The sequence below is a fragment of the Mycteria americana genome, chromosome 25 (genome assembly GCF_035582795.1).
Source record: "Mycteria americana isolate JAX WOST 10 ecotype Jacksonville Zoo and Gardens chromosome 25, USCA_MyAme_1.0, whole genome shotgun sequence".
Classification (NCBI taxonomy): domain Eukaryota; kingdom Metazoa; phylum Chordata; class Aves; order Ciconiiformes; family Ciconiidae; genus Mycteria; species Mycteria americana.
The window spans coordinates 432,376-448,347 of record NC_134389.1 but is presented as its reverse complement, the minus strand read 5'-3'; the positions used below and the strand labels follow the sequence as shown (position 1 = coordinate 448,347).

The 15,972-nt window shown below is 72.8% G+C and overlaps 2 protein-coding genes across 4 annotated transcripts; both read right to left on the bottom strand.

Annotated features, from left to right (window-relative positions):
- Positions 1 to 464: 464 nt before the first annotated feature.
- LOC142420727 (CUGBP Elav-like family member 3) lies at positions 465 to 10,233 on the bottom strand. 3 transcript variants are annotated; one of them, XM_075524937.1, is made up of 13 exons: positions 9,692 to 10,231; positions 7,847 to 7,929; positions 6,140 to 6,188; positions 5,618 to 5,746; positions 5,127 to 5,206; positions 4,652 to 4,795; positions 3,833 to 3,971; positions 3,091 to 3,240; positions 2,959 to 3,024; positions 2,181 to 2,279; positions 1,690 to 1,833; positions 706 to 838; positions 465 to 599 (listed from the first exon to the last, which is right to left on the bottom strand). In XM_075524937.1, the coding sequence occupies exons 1-12, from the start codon at positions 9,834 to 9,836 to the stop codon at positions 711 to 713; spliced, it is 1,356 nt and encodes a 451-aa protein (XP_075381052.1). In that variant the 5' UTR covers positions 9,837 to 10,231; the 3' UTR covers positions 465 to 599; positions 706 to 710. The 3 variants fall into 3 exon arrangements, with proteins under 3 accessions (XP_075381052.1, XP_075381051.1, XP_075381053.1); XM_075524936.1 differs by having other exon boundaries at positions 2,959 to 3,240; positions 9,692 to 10,233; XM_075524938.1 differs by lacking the exon at positions 7,847 to 7,929 and having other exon boundaries at positions 9,692 to 9,794.
- Positions 10,234 to 12,086: 1,853 nt separating this feature from the next.
- MRPL9 (mitochondrial ribosomal protein L9) lies at positions 12,087 to 15,761 on the bottom strand. The gene is made up of 7 exons (XM_075525082.1): positions 15,611 to 15,761; positions 14,963 to 15,122; positions 14,469 to 14,593; positions 14,029 to 14,079; positions 13,672 to 13,773; positions 13,147 to 13,230; positions 12,087 to 12,384 (listed from the first exon to the last, which is right to left on the bottom strand). The coding sequence occupies exons 1-7, from the start codon at positions 15,689 to 15,691 to the stop codon at positions 12,253 to 12,255; spliced, it is 735 nt and encodes a 244-aa protein (XP_075381197.1). The 5' UTR covers positions 15,692 to 15,761; the 3' UTR covers positions 12,087 to 12,252.
- Positions 15,762 to 15,972: the final 211 nt, after the last annotated feature.

Below are 15,972 nucleotides of genomic sequence, written 5' to 3'. Positions count from 1 at the left end.
GGGGTGCAGCCCCCCCACCCGTGCCGGTGCAGCCGCTGGTGCCCGTGGGCGAGGGGGGGGGAAACTGAGGCAGGTTGGGGTGGGGGTGAAGCGGGGTGGCAGTGTGTGTTGGGGAGGGGGTCCCGCTGCACCCTGGCACAGCCACCCGGGGGACCTGGGAGGGGTGGCGGTGCCGGGGCCGGTACCCCCAACCGCGGGCGTGTGTCCCCCCCCTCGGCTGGACCCCCCCTCCCCGGCTTGGAGCTGGTTTTGGTCCTGTTTGGTGAGAAAAAAGCTCCAAGCAGGGTCCCCCCGGGGGGGGCAGGGCCCTGTGGGGAGTGGGGGGTCGTGGGGGGGGGTGGGTGCCCCCCCAGGGCAGATTGGACCCAGATGCTGGGGGGGGTGCGGGCACCCAGGGCCCACCCAGCCCTGCCTGGACTGGGCTGGACGAGGGGGTCCGGATCGGTCCTGGAGGGGGGGGTCCATCCTTCCTGAGCATGTGGGGGTCTGTGTCCCCCCCCCCCAGCAGGACCGAGCCCCCTGCGGGCACCACTGGGGGGGGGGGGGGGCTGCTCTGCAATAGGGGGGCACCCAAGGGTGCTGCTCCAGAGCCTCCGGACCTGGGTCGGGGGGGGAGAGAGACGGGGGGCATTAAGCAAAGCGGGGGGGGGCAGGGGGGGCTGCCAGCCCAGGGTGCCCGGGGGCGCGGGGGGGCCGGGGGCTCACCGGGCTCAGTACGGCCGGTTGGCGTCCTTGGGCCTCTTGAGCTGCACCTTGAGGCGCTTCATCCCGATCTGGAAGCCATTCATGGCCTGGATGGCCGCCTGGGCGCTGGCCGGGTTGTCAAAGCTCACGAAGCCTGCAGGGACGGCGGGGACAGCGGGGACATCGGGGACGGTGGGGACGGGGATGGCCACAACCCTCCCCTGCCTCTGCCCCGCCGCCCTGGGGGGCTCTGGCACGGCGGCCCCGCGGCACCTGGCTGGGGTGTCCCCGTGCCCTGGCCGTGGTGTCCCTGGCCACCATGTCCCCATCCCGTGGCCGTGGTGTCCCTGGCCACGATGTCCCCATCCTGTGGCCATGGTGTCCCTGGACGAGGTGTCCCCATGCCCTGGCCGTGGTGTCCCTGGCTCTGGTGTCCCTGGCCATGATGCCCCCATGCCCTGGCCACGGTGTTCCCAGTTGTGGTGTCCCTGGCTCGGATGTCCCCATGCCCTGGCCACGGTGTCACTGGCCATGATGTCCCCATGCCCTGGCCATGGTGTCCCTGGCTCTGGTGTCCCTGGCCATGGTATCCCCGTGCCCTGGCCATGGTGTTCCCAGTTGTGGTGTCCCTGGCTCGGATGTCCCCATGCCCTGGCCATGGTGTCCCTGGCTCTGGTGTCCCTGGCCATGATGCCCCCATGCCCTGGCCACGGTGTTCCCAGTTGTGGTGTCCCTGGCTCGGATGTCCCCATGCCCTGGCCGTGGTGTCCCTGGCCACGATATCCCCATTCTGTGGCCATGGTGTCCCTGGATGAGGTGTCCCCATGCCCTGGCCATGATGTCCCTGGCCATGGTGTCCCTGGCCATGATGTCCCCGAGCCCTGGCCATGGTGTTCCCAGTTGTGGTGTCCCTGGCCAGGGTGTCCCCAAGCCCTGGCTACGCTGTCCTTGTGCCCCAGCTGTGGTGTCCCCATCCCCGGTGTCCCCAGGCGGTGGTGGCCCTACCGAAGCACTTGCTCTGGTTGGTGGCGCGGTCCACGAAGACCTTGGCAGAGATGACGTTGCCGAAGGGCAGGAACATCTGCAGGATCTCGGTGTCGGCGAACTCCTGGGGCAGGTGGTAGATGAAGATGTTACAGCCCTCGGGGCCTGCGGAGGGAGCGGCGTCACAGCGGGCACGGGGGGCACCGGCCCCGCGCCCCCAAACCCGGCCCCGTGCACCCATGGGGACCGTGACCCCCCCCCCCCCCCCCCCCCCCCGCGCACACAGGCACCCCGAAACCCACGTCCCCACGGGCACCCGGAGCCCCAACCCCCCCTCCCCGGTGGGGCACCCCCAAACCCCGCTGGGGGGGGGCACCCCAAGCACCCCCACGGGGCACCTCCAGCCCCCCGACGCCCCGGGGCATCCCACCCCCGCAGCGCGGGGCACCCCAAGCCCAGCGCCCTGGGGAGGATCCCTGGGGGGTCCCGGGGGGTCCCCAGGCTGCGCTCACCTTCGCGCTGCTGCTGCTGCGGGGGGGGCGGGGGGGCGAGCAGGGGCCCCGGGGGGGCGAAGGCCGGGCTCACCAGCCCGTAGGCTGCCGGGTAGGCGGCTGCGGGGGCGAGACGGGGTCAGCCCGGCACCGGGGGGGGGGGGACAGGCACCCACCCCCCCGGCCCAGCCCTTCCCAGTGCCCCCCAAAGCCATGCAAAGTCCCCCAGTATCTTCAAATGGCCCCCAGTGCCCCCCCCAGCCTTCCAGTGTCCCCCCCAGTGCCCCCCTGAGCCCTGAGTGTCCCCCAATGCCATGCAATGGTCCCCACTGCCATCCCAGTGCCCCCCAGTACTAATCAATGCCCCTCCAGTGCCCCCCAGTCCTTCCCAGGTGCCCCTAATGCGGCCCCCAGTGCCTCCCAGGCACTCCCAGTATCCTCCCAGTACCCACCAGTGCCATACAATGCCCCTCCAGTGCCTTCCAGTACCCACCAGTGCCATGCAATGCCCCCCCAGTCCCCCCTCAGTGCCTCCCAGTACCCACCAGTGCCATGCAATGCCCCTCCAGTGCCTTCCAGTACCCACCAGTGCCATGCAATGCCCCCCAGTCCCCCCGCAGTTCCTCCCAGTACCCACCAGTGCCATGCAATGCCCCCCCAGTCCCCCCTCAGTGCCTCCCAGTACCCACCAGTGCCCTGCAATGCCCCCCCAGTCCCCCCTCAGTGCCTCCCAGTACCCACCAGTGCCCTGCAATGCCCCCCCAGCTCCCCCCAGTGCCCCCAGTTCCCTGGGCCAGACCTGTGTAGTGCTGCATGCCGGCGTAGGCTTGCTGCAGGGGGTCCCCGGGGGCGGCGGGGCTCTGGGCTGGGGGCAGAGGGGCTGTTAGGGGGGGTGGGGGTGGCAGGGGCGCGGGGGGGGGGCGGCGGGCACCTGGGAAGGGGGGGACCCCGCCGGCGTAGACGGCCTCGGGGGCAGGGGGTCCCGCGGGCTGCGCCGGCACCGGGCTGTAGCCGTTGACGCTCAACGGGGCCGCAATGGCGGGCACGGGTGTGGCGGCCATGGCTGGCGGCGTGCTGGTTCCTGCGGGGACACCCGTGTCACCCCCGCGGTGGCACCTCCTCGCCCTCGGTCCCCGCGTGCCCCTGCCCCCTCCACCCCGGTGGCCCCCTCCCTCCGTGTCCCCGTCCTCAGGGTCCCTAATCCAGGTGCCTCCGGCCTGTGGTGCCACCTTCATCTTCATCCACAGTGCCACCCTCCCCAGGTCCCTGTCCCCGCCCTGGGTGTCCCCATCCCCCGGTGCCCCCGCATCCCCCTCCCTGGTGTCACCATCTCATCTCCTGCTCCCTCCCTGCGTTCCCATGTCCCCGTCTCTTGTCCCCCCCATCTCCCCTTGCTGCCCCTGTGTCCCCCCGTGTCCCCACATCTCTGTTCCATTGCCCCCGTCCTGGTGTCCCCATCCCCAGTGCCACTCTCATGTCCCCATCCTCAGGTGCCCCAGCGCCCAGCGCCACCCTGCCGTGGCCCCCATCCCTGGACATCCCTGGTGTCCCCCATCTCTGGGTGTCCCCCATATCCCATGTCCCCCTCCCCGATGTCCTCCATTCCCGGGTGCCCCCATGTCCCGTGTCCCCATCCCCGGCGTCCCCGTCCCCCCGTGCCGGGTGCCGCCTACCTGAGGAGGGGGGCAGGGGGGTGGCGATGAGCCCGTTGGGGTTGACTGTGCCCATGTGCTGCATCTGGACGGCCATGGTGGCCATGGGGCTGAGGTAGGCCGAGTGGGCGGCCACCAGGGCCGCCTGCTGCTGCATCAGCTGCGGGGACAGCGCCTGGCACCGGGCACCGGGCACCGGCCACCAGGGTCCCCTCCGGAGCGGTGAACCCACCCCACCGAGGGACAACCTCACGGGTCCCGTGCCCCATTGGCGACCAACGCCCATCAGCCCATCCTGGTAATGGGCTCCGTCATCTCGTGGCTCCCACCCCACTGCCTGGCACCCCAGCGTCACCATCGCGGGCCACAGAGATCCGTCATCTCCCCGTGACTGTCACCCCGACACTCATCACCCCGGCGTCCCCAGGCAGGACCATGGAGCTCCATCATCTCCCAGTGGCTGTCACCCCGGTGTCCCATCCTGGGCCATGGGGTCCACCCCAACATCCATCACCCAACGCCCCTCTCCCGGACCATGGGGGTCCATCATCTCCCCATGCCCGTCACCCAACGCCCCTTCCCTGGATTACGGGGTCCATCACCCTCCCGCTACCTGTCACCCCAGGGCCCCCACTCTGGACCTCAGGGTCCATCATCTCCCGGTGTCCGTCACCCCAATACCCATCACCCCGCGTCCACATCCACGACCAAGGGGGTTCATCGTCCCCCAGCGTCCATCACCAGACGCTCATCACCCCAACGATCTCATGCTGGACCATGGGGGTCCAACACCCCCCCACGACCGTCCTGTCCTCCCCGGGTGCCCCGTGCCCACCCTACCGCCTGCGTGTAGGCGCTGTAGGCCCCAAACTGGAGGGCGATGGGGCTGAACATGCCCAGCTGGCTGGCGACCTGCTGCATCCGCCGCAGGCCCCGCTCCTTCTCCGTGTCCGCAAACTTTACCACCAGGCTGGAGGAGGCACCCTGCGAGGGGACACGGGGACATGGGGACGCGCCGTCACCCGGCGGGTGGCCACCCATGCTGGGCTGCTGGGACCCCCAGGGTGCAACAGGGTGGGGATGATGACGGGGATGATGGTGGTGGGGATGATGATGGGGATGACGAGGCTGATAACGGGGGCGACGACAGGGATGATGGTGGGGATGATGGTGGGGATGATGAAGGGGCTGATGATGATGTGGACAGCGGTGGGGACAATGGTGGGGACAATAATGAGGGCGATGATGGGGACGATAACGAGGGTGATGACGGGGATGGTGGCGTGCCCGGCGTGCCCGGCGGTGCCCGTCTCACCGGCAGGGTGCGGCTCCCATGGAGGGCGGCGATGGCGGCCTGGGCCTCCGCGTGGCTCTGGAACTTGACGAAGGCGCAGCCTGGGGACAGCAGCTCAGCGCCGGCCCGGGGACCGGGGGGCACCCACCTCCCCCCCAGGGGCAACCCCCCCCATGGGGGCCGGGCACCTCCTCCCCCGCCGCGGCACCCAGGGCCCCTGAGCAGGGTGCCTGGGGACGGGGACAAGGGCCACCGTGCGCGGTGCCCTGAGCCCCCTCCGTGTCCCGTGGACCCCCCCCATCACACCCCCACCCCATGGCCCCCCTTGAACCCGCTCCAGCCCCCCCCCCCCCCCCCGCCATGGACCCTCTTAACCCCATCCCTGCCCCATGCCCCCCGCATCCCCCCAGTTCACATCCCTGCCCCACGGATCCCCTCCTCCCCCCCCGTGGAGCCCTCAGGGAGCCCTGAGGCCCCCCCCCCAGCCCCGGGGTGCCCCCCCAGCCCCCCACCTTTGCTGGTGCCGTCGGGCCCGCGCAGCACCGTGCACTCGTCGATGGTGCCGAAGGGCTCGAACATCTTGCGCACGTCCTCGTCCGCCTGCTGCTTGCTCAGCATCCCCACGAAGAGCTTGCGGTCCTCTGCGGGGACAGGGGGGTGGCACGGGGACAGCGGGGTGGGGACCCCCCCACACACGGGGACGGGACCCCCCTGGGGACACCGCGATGGGCTGGGACCCAGGGACGGGGCTATGGGGACACCGTGATGGGCTGGCACCCCCGGGAATGGGGACCCCCCGCGGGGCTGGGGACCCCCCCCCCGGGGAACAGGGACACGGGGGGGGGACAGAGACGGGGACGCCCCGCCCTGGGGACAGCCCCCCTGGGATGGGGACACCACGCCCCGCCGACGCCCGTCCTGGGGATGGGGGTGGCCGTGGGGTGGCCCTGGGGTCTCGGGGGGGCGAGGGGGGCACGGGGGCGGTTTGGGGACGCAGGGGCTGGGGTCGGGGCCACGGGGTGGGGGTCCGGTACCTCCTCGGCTCTCACTGTCCGCCGGCTTCACCTGGATGGGCCGGTTCATCTGGGGGGACGGAGGGGGGATGGGGACACGGCCCCCCACCCCCGGGGGGACCCAGGCGTCCCCCCCGGAGATGCACGGATCCGGCCCCCCCCCGCCCCCCAGCACCCCAAAGATGCTCCCGTCGCCATGGCAACCCCGGCCCTGCATCCCGTTACCCGGCAACGGGTGCCGCGGCCACCGCCATGGGGGGGGCGAGGGCCCCAAAGATGCGCTAATGAGCACCCGTTAATTAGGGGGGGGTGAAGCCACCCCCGCCCCCCCGCCCGTAACCCCCAGAGGCCGGGGGGCGGGGGGGAGGGCGCAGATGCCCGGTAACCATGGCAACGGCAGAATATGCTCCATGGCAACCGCCTACTCATCCCCAATTTACCCATCCCCGTTGCCCGGCAACGCCGCTGACATCATCAGCGCTCGCTATAAACAATGACGGGGATGGGGAGGGGGGGGGGGAGATCTGGGGGGGCCGGGGAAGGGGGGGACCCCCAGGCCTGCCGTGACCCCGCCCCCCCCGGGATGGGGCCGTGCCCCGGGGGGGAGGGGGGGGTGGAGGAGGATGAGGGGGGGGATGGGGGCGACGGGGGCGATGCGGGGGGACGGGGGGGGGATGGGGGGCGGCGGCCGAGGCCCACCCCGGGGGGCGGGGGGGCGGCTTCGGCCCCAGCTGACCCCGCGGGCCCCTTTCCCCGCCGAAAGCGAAGGTGGCCGCGGCCCCCCCGCCCCAGCTGGCGCCGGCGCTGCCCCCCCGGGGGGCTCTAATCCCCCCTAATCCCCCACGGGGCCGGATCAGCCCCGGCCGGGGCGGGGGGGACGCGGGGGGGGGGGCGGCACAAGGCACCCAGCACCCCAAATTGCACCGGGACCCCCCCCCGCCCCAGCATCGCCCCCCGCCCCGAGGCCTGGGTGGGGGTCGGGGGTCCGGCCCCGGCCCCGGCCCCATCCCGGCGCAGCGGGGGCAGCTGCCGGGGCGGTGCCGCCCCTAATCCCCCCCCCGCAAATCCCCCCCCCGGGATTTACGGCCCCCAAATCCCCGGATTATCCCGGCGAAGCCAAATCCCCCCCCAGGGCCGGCGGGACACGCGTGGCCCGGCCGGGGGGGGGCCACCGATCCCCCCTGCCCCTGCACCCAGGGACCCCCAAACTGACCCCCCCCAACCCCCCCACCCCTGGGACCCCCCAAACCATCCCCACGAGGCCTCGGCCACCCGGCTCCCCCAGCAACCGCGATGGGTGGGGGGGGAAATGGGTGCTGGGACCCCCCCCCCCGCACCCCAGCTGCAATGAGGGGTGGGGGGCACCCAGGCGCCTGGGTCCCCCCCCCCCCCGCCCCGGCTTTGTTAGCTCAGCTGCCCAGTGCCCGCCGCTCGCCTGGCAACGCTTCGTTAGCGCCAGGCCTTCGTTAGCGCCAGGCCTTCGTTAGCGCCAGCCCGTCTCCAGGCGATGTGGCACCCACCCGCTATTTATAACCCCCCCAGCAGATGTTCGTGGGGTGCCCCCCCCCCCCCCCCCACCACCACCGGGTGGGGTCCCGGACGCCTGGGTCCTCCCGGGGGTGGGGGATGGGGTCCGGGGGGGGGGGCGTCACGGGTAGGGGTGTCACGGGTGGGGGTGTCACGGGTGGGGGGGTGTCACGGGTGGGGGGTCCCCACGCCCCCACTCACCCCCGGGAGGGTTTTCTGCTCGTGCAGGGCGCTCTGCGCCTTCAGGGCCGACTCGCGGGCGCAGTAGGTCAGGAAGGCGCATCCTGGGGAGAGACGGGACGGGGGCGGCGTGGGGGTGCGGGACCCCCGCTGCCCCGCACCCACAGCCCACGGCCCCATGGAGCACCCAGAGCCCATATGGCACCCAGAGCCCCTATAGCACCCAGAGCCTGTGTCCCCCTGTAGCACCCAGACCCTGTGTCCCCCTGTAGCACCCAGACCCCCCTGTAGCACCCAGACCCTGTGTCCCCCTATAGCACCCAGACCCCCTATAGCACCCAGACCCCCCTATAGCACCCAGACCCCCCTATAGCACCCAGACCCCGTGTCACCCTGTAGCACCCAGACCCCGTGTTTCGGGGCGGTGTCACCCCTGGGACCTTCGGCTGTGCCCCGGGCCCAGGCAGGGGACAAGGACGGGGACAGGTCCCCGAGGTCCCCAGGGCTGCCAGTGCCCCCCTGTCCCCCTCCAGCCCGGGGGTCCCGGACGTCCAGGGACAGCCGCCCCGACACCCCCCAGTTCCGCCGTCCAGGTGCCCGTCACCCCCGCCTCGGGCCTGCGCTCGCCTCGGCCTCCCCCGCCTGTCCCGGGGCACAGCCGGGGCCGGGGGCTGGGGGCTCCAGGGCCCCCCCGCTGCTGGGGGACGGGGTCAGGCACTGGGGGGTCCCCGCCTTGGACAGCCCCCGCCGCGGGCAGCACAGCCCCGCCGCCGCCGCACACCCCCGGCCGTTACAGCCCCAGCCATCACCCCCACACACAACCACCACACACCCCACACACAACCACCGCACACCCCACATACAACCACTGCACACCCCACACACAACCACCGCACACCCCACAACCACCGCACGCCCCCCAGCACCCCCCTCTCCCACCCCTCCAGCCGTCACCGCCACGGCCCACACCCGTCACCCAGCACCGCAAACGCAAACACCCACCCACACAACACCCTGTGCCGGCACAGCCGCTCACGGCCACCCCCCGCAGCCGCACAGCCGGGCATCACCCACGCAACACCCCACACCCACGCAACACCTGGACACGACACCCCGCACCCAGCACCCGCACCCACACGGCCTCCGCCAGCACGACAGCCCCAGCACCCACGGCCGCACAACCGCCACCCCACACCCGCAGCACCCTGAGACACCCAACACCCCACACGGGTTGTACCCGGCGCCTGGGGCTACACCAGCACCCGGGCCTGGGCTGGGGTGCCCGGGGCCGTGTGTGGGGCTGTGCCCGGGGCCCGGGGCCGTGTGTGGGGCTGTGTGTGGGGCTGTGCGTGGGGCCGTGTGTGGGGCTGTGCCCGGGCCCCGGGGCCTGCGGCTGTAGGTCGGGCTGTGGGTGGTGCTGAGGGCGTCCAGCTGCGTGTGGGGCTGTGCCCGGCACCGGGGGCTGTGCCCGGTGCCCGGGGCTGTGCCCGGTAGCCAGGGCTGTATCCGGAGCTGTTCCTGGTAGCCACGAATGTACCCGGGGCAGTTCCCGGTGCCCGGGGCTGTACGTGGGGCTGTTCCCGGTAGCCAGGGCTGTGCCCGGGGCTGTTCCCGGTAGCCAGGGCTGTACCCGGGGCTGTGCCCGGGGCTGTTCCCGGTACCCAGGGCTGTGCCCGGGGCTGTGCCCGGTGCCCGGGGCTGTGCCCGGTGCCCGGGGCTGTTCCCGGTACCCAGGGCTGTGCCCGGGGCTGTGCCCGGGGCCCGGGGCCGTTCCCAACGCCAGGGCTGTTCCCGGGGCCTGCGGCCGTACCCGGCTCCCGCTGCCCGGGGCCGCGCGGTGCCGGTGCCGGTGCCGTCGGGCCGTACCTTTGTGCATGCCGGTGTACTTGTCCTTGATGACGGTGAGCTCGTAGATCTTCCCGAACTGCTCGAAGATCGGCTTCAGGTCCTTCTCCTCCAGGTGCCGCGGGATCTGCCCCACGAAGAGTTTGATGGCGTCGGGCTCCTTCATGGGGCCGCCGGGGGGGGGCCGGGCCCCGGGGCCGCTCCCGGCGCTCGGTGCGGCTGCCGGTATCGCCGGTGCGGTCGCCGGCGCCGCTCCCACCGCCCGGGCTCGGCTGCCGGAGCGGCTGCCGGTCGCGGCTGCCGGTGCCCGGTGCCCGGCGCCCGGCGCCCGGTGCCCGGTACCCGGTGCCCGGTGCCGGCCCGGCCGCGGCGCACACAAAGGACGAGGCGGCCCCGGGGCTCGGCTCGGCTCCGGGGACGGGGCGCGGCGGGGCGGGGGCAGCTCTGCCCGGGGGGCGGCGCTCCCGGTCGGTCCCGGCGGTTTCCCGACGGGGCCTCCCGTGCGGCGGCCCCCAGATCCCGGCGGCTGCCGTCAGCGCCCGGCCCGCCGGTACCGCCCGCTCGCCGCTCCCGGTGCCCCCGGAGGGGGGGGGGGGTGGGGGGAGCCCGGCCCCGGTACCGGGGGGAGGGAAGGGGAGGGGGGGGGTCAGCGCCCGGCCCGGCCCATGGCGGCCGCACCGGCCGCGCTGCCCGAGAGCCCCGGCGGCGGCGGAGCCCCGCGCCCACTGCGCCCCGGCCCCGCCACCGGCACCGGCACCGGCCCCGCTCGCCGCTTTTCTTCCGCCGCCCCGCCCCGCCCGGCGCTGATGTCAGAGCGGGACCGGGCACCGGGACCGGGCACCGGCAACCGGGCACCGGCACGAACACCGGCACCTGGGGAGCGGGACCGGCTACCGGGCACTGGGTAGCGGCAACCGGCTACCGGCACCGCCTCGCCCCGGGGCTCCGCCGCGGCGGCCGCCGGGGCTGGGCGGGGGTTGCACGGGTGCGTGTGCGTGGGTGTGCGTGTGTGTGCGTGTGTGTGTGTGCACGGCGGGCGCGCTCACGCGTGTGCGGACGGGCCGGCTGTGTGCGCACGCGTGTGCGTGTGCGTGTGCACAGGCGGGGGGCGCGCGCAGCCCGGGTGGGTGTTTGCGCGTGCACACGCAGGGCCGTGCGCGCACACGCGGGGCGACGGTGATGGCGGTGATGGCGATGGGGGGGGGGGGGGGGTGCGGGGTGTCGGTCCGTGTGTCCGTCCCCGCGTGTCCCCGTGTCCGGCCCGCGGCGCCCGCCCGGCGCTGTCCCCGGTGCTGAGCGCCAGGAGCCGCCGGGGCGGGGCGGCGGCCACGGCCCCACGGCCACGGGGTGCACCGGGGACACAGCCCCGCACCCCCCGTGTCACCCCCCCGCACACGTGACACCCCCCCCCGTGTCACCCGCCCCCCCCCCCCCGCCGTTGCCGTGGCGACGGGCCGCGACGGGCGCAGCCAAGATGGCGTCGCCGCAACCGCCGCCGCGTCCCCACCAGGTGCCGTGGGGCGGGGGGCGCCGCGAGTCGCACCCACGGGGGTGCAGCCCCCCCCCCCCCGCCCCCCCCGGCCACGGCCACAGGCGGTCGGGTGCGAGCACAGCCGGTGCGGGGCCGGGCGGCACCCCCGCGGCCGGGTGGGGCGGGGAGGGGCGCGGGGCGGGGTCCCGCGTGGGCTGCCCCACGGGTGACGGCTCTCCTCTGCCCCCCCAGCCCACGCTCCGCCTGAGCAGCGAGAGGTACCTGCGGGCCCACCCGGCCGTCAGGCTGCTGCTGCGGGGCTTCCTCAGGTGGGACACGGACCCCCCGCCCCCCCGCCCCAGTTCCCCCCCCCCCCGGAACCCCACAAACCCCCCGAACTGCTGCCAAAGCAAAACCCCCATTCTCCAGCGCGGAGGGGCCCGGGAAAGGGCCCCCTCCCCCGCCCCCCCGCGCCCCCCAACCCCTGCCCCCCCTTCCAGGGAGCTGCTGCTCTGGCGACCGGCCGACGTCCTGGAGTTCGCCGCGGGTGAGGGGGCTCGGGGGGGGGGATACCGGGGGGGGGGGGGGGCAGCGGGGGGGTCCCGGCCTCCCGCTCACACCCCCTCCCCCCCACCCCCCCCCCCCCAGGGTACTTCACCCAGCCGGAGCTGCCGGGCCGGATCCAGGAGGAGCTGGGGAGGGGGGAGCGGCGGGGGGGCCGGGGCCCCGCTCCAGCGGCAGGCGGTGAGACCCCGCGCCCCGTGTCCTGTGCCGCCGCGTCGCTGCCGTCCCTCCCGGGGGGGGGGGGGGGGGGGGGGGGGGGGTAGTGGGAGAAGGCGCCGTGGCGGGGGGGAGGCTGCACCGGGGGGTGTACAGGGAGGCCCCGGGGAGCTGGGCCCCCCCACTGTCGTGTGTGTCCCCCCCAGGAGCAGACCCCCACCACGCTCCAAGCCACGCCGAGCCCTTTATTCGGTGACAGACCAGCCCCGGGGGGGAACCCCCCCCCTCCGTTCCCCCAGCGCCTACCGGTACCAAACCGGCGCTGGGCACGCAGCGGGGTCCCGGGGGAGGCCGGGGGTCCCGGGGGGGCTGGCGGGGGCCCCCCCCTGGCTCAGAGGAGCGCCTCCCTCCGTGCCGCCAGCTGGGCCTGCTGCTGGGCCAGCCAGTGCTTGTAGCGCTTGGTCTTGGGCCGCAGGAACTTCACCACGGACATGGGCACCCGGACGGTCTCCAGCCCGTTCACCTGCGGCACGGGAGGGGGGCTCAGGGCTGGGGAACCCCCCCCCACGTCCCCCCGCGCCCCCCAGGGAGGGGGAAGCGGCCGCTGGGCTCCGGCGTGCGGCTGCTCTCGCTTCTCTCCCCCGTCCCTCGCCCACGGTCGCCCCAGCCCAAACCCCGGGGGGACGCGAGCTCGGGGAGGAGCGGGGGGAAGCGGGGAGGGGAAGCGGGGAGGGAGGCAGGGAGGGGGAAGCGGGGGGGGAGGCGGGGAGGGGGAAGCGGGGACCCTCGCCCCTTCCCCAGCCGCTGCGGGAATTTGGCACAGCGAAGGAAGCGAGAGCCTCCGCCAAGGAGCCTGCTGGCCATGACACGGATTCGGAGCTGCGGGAGGCGGTTTCAGAGCCGGCTCCGCTCCCCGGAGGGGCCGGGAAGGACAAAAGATGAATGGCGGCAGGCGAGGAGACGCTCTCGTCTATCTAGGTCGCGGGGATGGGGTTTTCTGTTGGTTTGTTGTTTTCTTTTTTTTTTTTTTTAAATAAAGCATTTCCACTCCTCACACCCCACCCTGTGCCAGAGAACAGGCACCGCCGGCTCGGCTCTGCGGTTCTCTGGTGCGGGCACGTGGGCAGGACCGCTGGCGTCGGACCCCCGCGGGACGTGGGGACGAGTCGTGCGGGGTGGAGAGGTGCGGAGAAGGGAAACTGAGGCACGGGGGGGGAAGGACTGCACTCGCAGAGCCGGGGGAGGGGGCGGGGAGGTGGGGACCGGAGGGGGACCGCTCGCTCACCGTCACGTCGCACCAGTACTCGCCCCACCTGGTGATGGGCTCCTCCGGCAGCTTCAGCGCGTGGGGAGGCACAAAAACCCGCAGCTGAGGAAGAAAACGAGAGCCGGGAGTGAAGGCGGGGAGCGGGGGCAGCCCGCAGCGAGCCCCCAATTCCCCAGCCCCTTAACGGGCCCCCCGGCACGGCGAGGGCAGAGCTGCCGGGCCCCACGGTGCCCGCGGGGGCTCCCCGGCTCCTGCCGTGCCGTGGGAGGGAATTACCATCTTCCTTCCTTAATCCCTTTGAGGTCTTAAACCCTCCGCTGAGCCGCTCTCGGCACACGCCTCGGCTGAGCCCCAAACCAGCCACGGACGCGCCGCTGGCTCCTCAGACCCGAGCTAAACCCCTTCGGCGACATCTCCCCGGCGATTCGGGCTCCCACGACCGACTCCCGCAGCTCCGCTCCCACACAGGAGCTCCCGGCACCGGCAAAGAGCTCCCATCCGACGCGGAGCCGGCTCCGGGCAACGCCGGCAAGAACCACTCACGTTTTTGAGGAAGTGGCGAGCGACGATTTCGTTGTTCAGCTCCCACTTGACGTTGTTTTTCATGCCCACCTCGAGGCGGCTGCTTTTGAGGAACTTGATGGTCTGTAAAGGCGGGGAGGAAGGTGGCGGGGAGCTCCCGAGGGGCTCGGGCAGGCGAGCAGGGGGGTGCTGGGGGTACGGGGCTGCCCCGGCCCCCAGCCCAGCACCGGGAAGCACGCGCACGTGCAGGCAGCCGCCTGCTCGAGCCGCAGCCGCAGGGAGAGGGCTCCCGGCGCCCGGCCAAGAGGCTCCGGGATTTTCCAGGACTCATGGATTTCTCTGGAACAGCTTTAGACTCGCCGGAGCCCCTCCGCTCACCTTCTCCCCGGTCTGGGTTTGGAGCACCTCCAGCTTCCCTTCTTGGCGCAGCTGCAAGGAAAAGAGGATCGAGGAAAATAAATGAAAGGAAAGCTCGGCAACGCCGCGTGCCGGGCAGCCTGCCTGCACGCTGCCGGGGGAAAAGGCGGCTCGGCAGAGGCCCGGAGGGCTTCCCGTCATCACAAACCCTTCGGTGCTCTGCGAAGGAATTTATTAGCGAGCAGGGCTCATCGTGGGACCGTATTGCTAAGGCGATCAGCAGATCTCACCCCACAAAACCACAAACACGTGGGTGGAGGGAGACAGGGACAATCCCGAAGAGCAACCGGCCCTTTTAAAGCGCAATCTCCGCTCCTTCTTTAAGATCTCCTGATGTCAGAGTGCGGACAGGCTAAAAACGCCCCGGCCGGGCTCGGAGAATCCCCTTCGTGCCGACTCACCTTCTTCTCCTCCTCAAACATCTTTCTGTTCTCCGGCGACGCATAGACAGCCAGCCCCTGGGGCAGGAGCTTGTTACGACCCACGAATTTCTTCACGCTGACTATGTCTCCCCGGTTCCCCAAATCTGCGAGGAGAGGGGCGAGAGGAGAGGTGACGTTAGCGAGGCGCGTGCTGGAGAAGCGCCAGCCCCGCAGCCCCCACGGCAGCTTCGAGGCTCCATCTGATGGAGATTAAAAAAAAAAATAAAAAAAGACCCAAAATACCACAAAATTATTGGGTTCAGGGTTCTGCAACCCTAAATCACCCCGCAGCCCGAGGGATGAATCCCTGCCGCCACCGGATCACCGGAAATGGGACCTAACGGGGGGATCCTGCCTCTCCCCGCCACGGGCGAGGGCAAAACGGGACAGAAACGGAATTAACTCCTGCGAGCGGTGCCCAGCTGGGCCCAGCCCCGCCGCAGGAGGGCAAACGCCCGGCAGAAGGAACGTACTCTCCACCGACTGGGTGAGGATGAGCTCCAGCTCCTTCTTGGGCAGGTGCTTGGTGTCCTCCAGCAGTCTGTAGACGCGGTGCCGCCGGGGGTGCAGGCGGGGCTGCCGCCCCTCTTTGCTGAGCGGGACCTGCCACCACCGCTCCACCACCACCGTCCCCTGGCCCGGGAGGGAGCAGTGAGCCCGAAGCCGAGCGACCTGCGAGCTTCCCGGCTGGAAATCCCGCTCCGTCCCGGGGAGGAGCGACCGAGGCGACAGGACCCCCTCCTCCCCCCCGCAGGAGTCACCCGTCACCCCAGCTCTCCCCCCCCCCCCGACAAGAGCCGCCTCTGCCCCGGGGACAAGGTGGCTGCGCCCTCGGTAACCCCCGACACCCCCCCGCGCTGTACCGAGCGCTCCATATGCTACGGGGTGTGTACCCCCTGCCCCCCACACCCCAGGTGCCCCCACCGCCCCTAAGCAGACCCCTGCACACTCCCCAGCCCCCCCCCCCCCGCTCCCCAGCACCCAACGGCCGCCCCCAGCCCCCCCCCGCTCCCCTCACGGACACCCCCGGTCCCCCCCCCGTCTCCCCCAGGTACCCAGACGGCCCCGGTAACCCCTCGCGGAAGCCCCCAGCAGGCCCGGTGCCGCCCCCCGGCCCTCACCCGGCTGTGGCTGAGGCTCAGGGCCCGGCTCGCCGCCCGCACCAGGAGGCCGCAGCCCCCCGCCGCCCCCCGGCCCAACATGGCCGCCCCCGCCGGGCTGCCCACCGCGCCTGCGCAGAAGGACGCCGCCGGGCCTGCCGGTTGCGCGCCTGCGCAGTAGCGTCCCGCCGGGGCCCGAGGACCCCACCGGCGGCTGCCCGCCGCGCGCCTGCGCCCAGTGCGCCCCGTTGGGAGCCCGGTACCCGCAGCTGCCCGGTACCCCCAGCTGCCCCCCGGTACCCGGTACCCGCAGCTGCCCCCCTGGTACCCCCAACTGCCCGGTACCCCCAGCTGCCCCCCGGTACCCGCAACTGCCCCCCTGG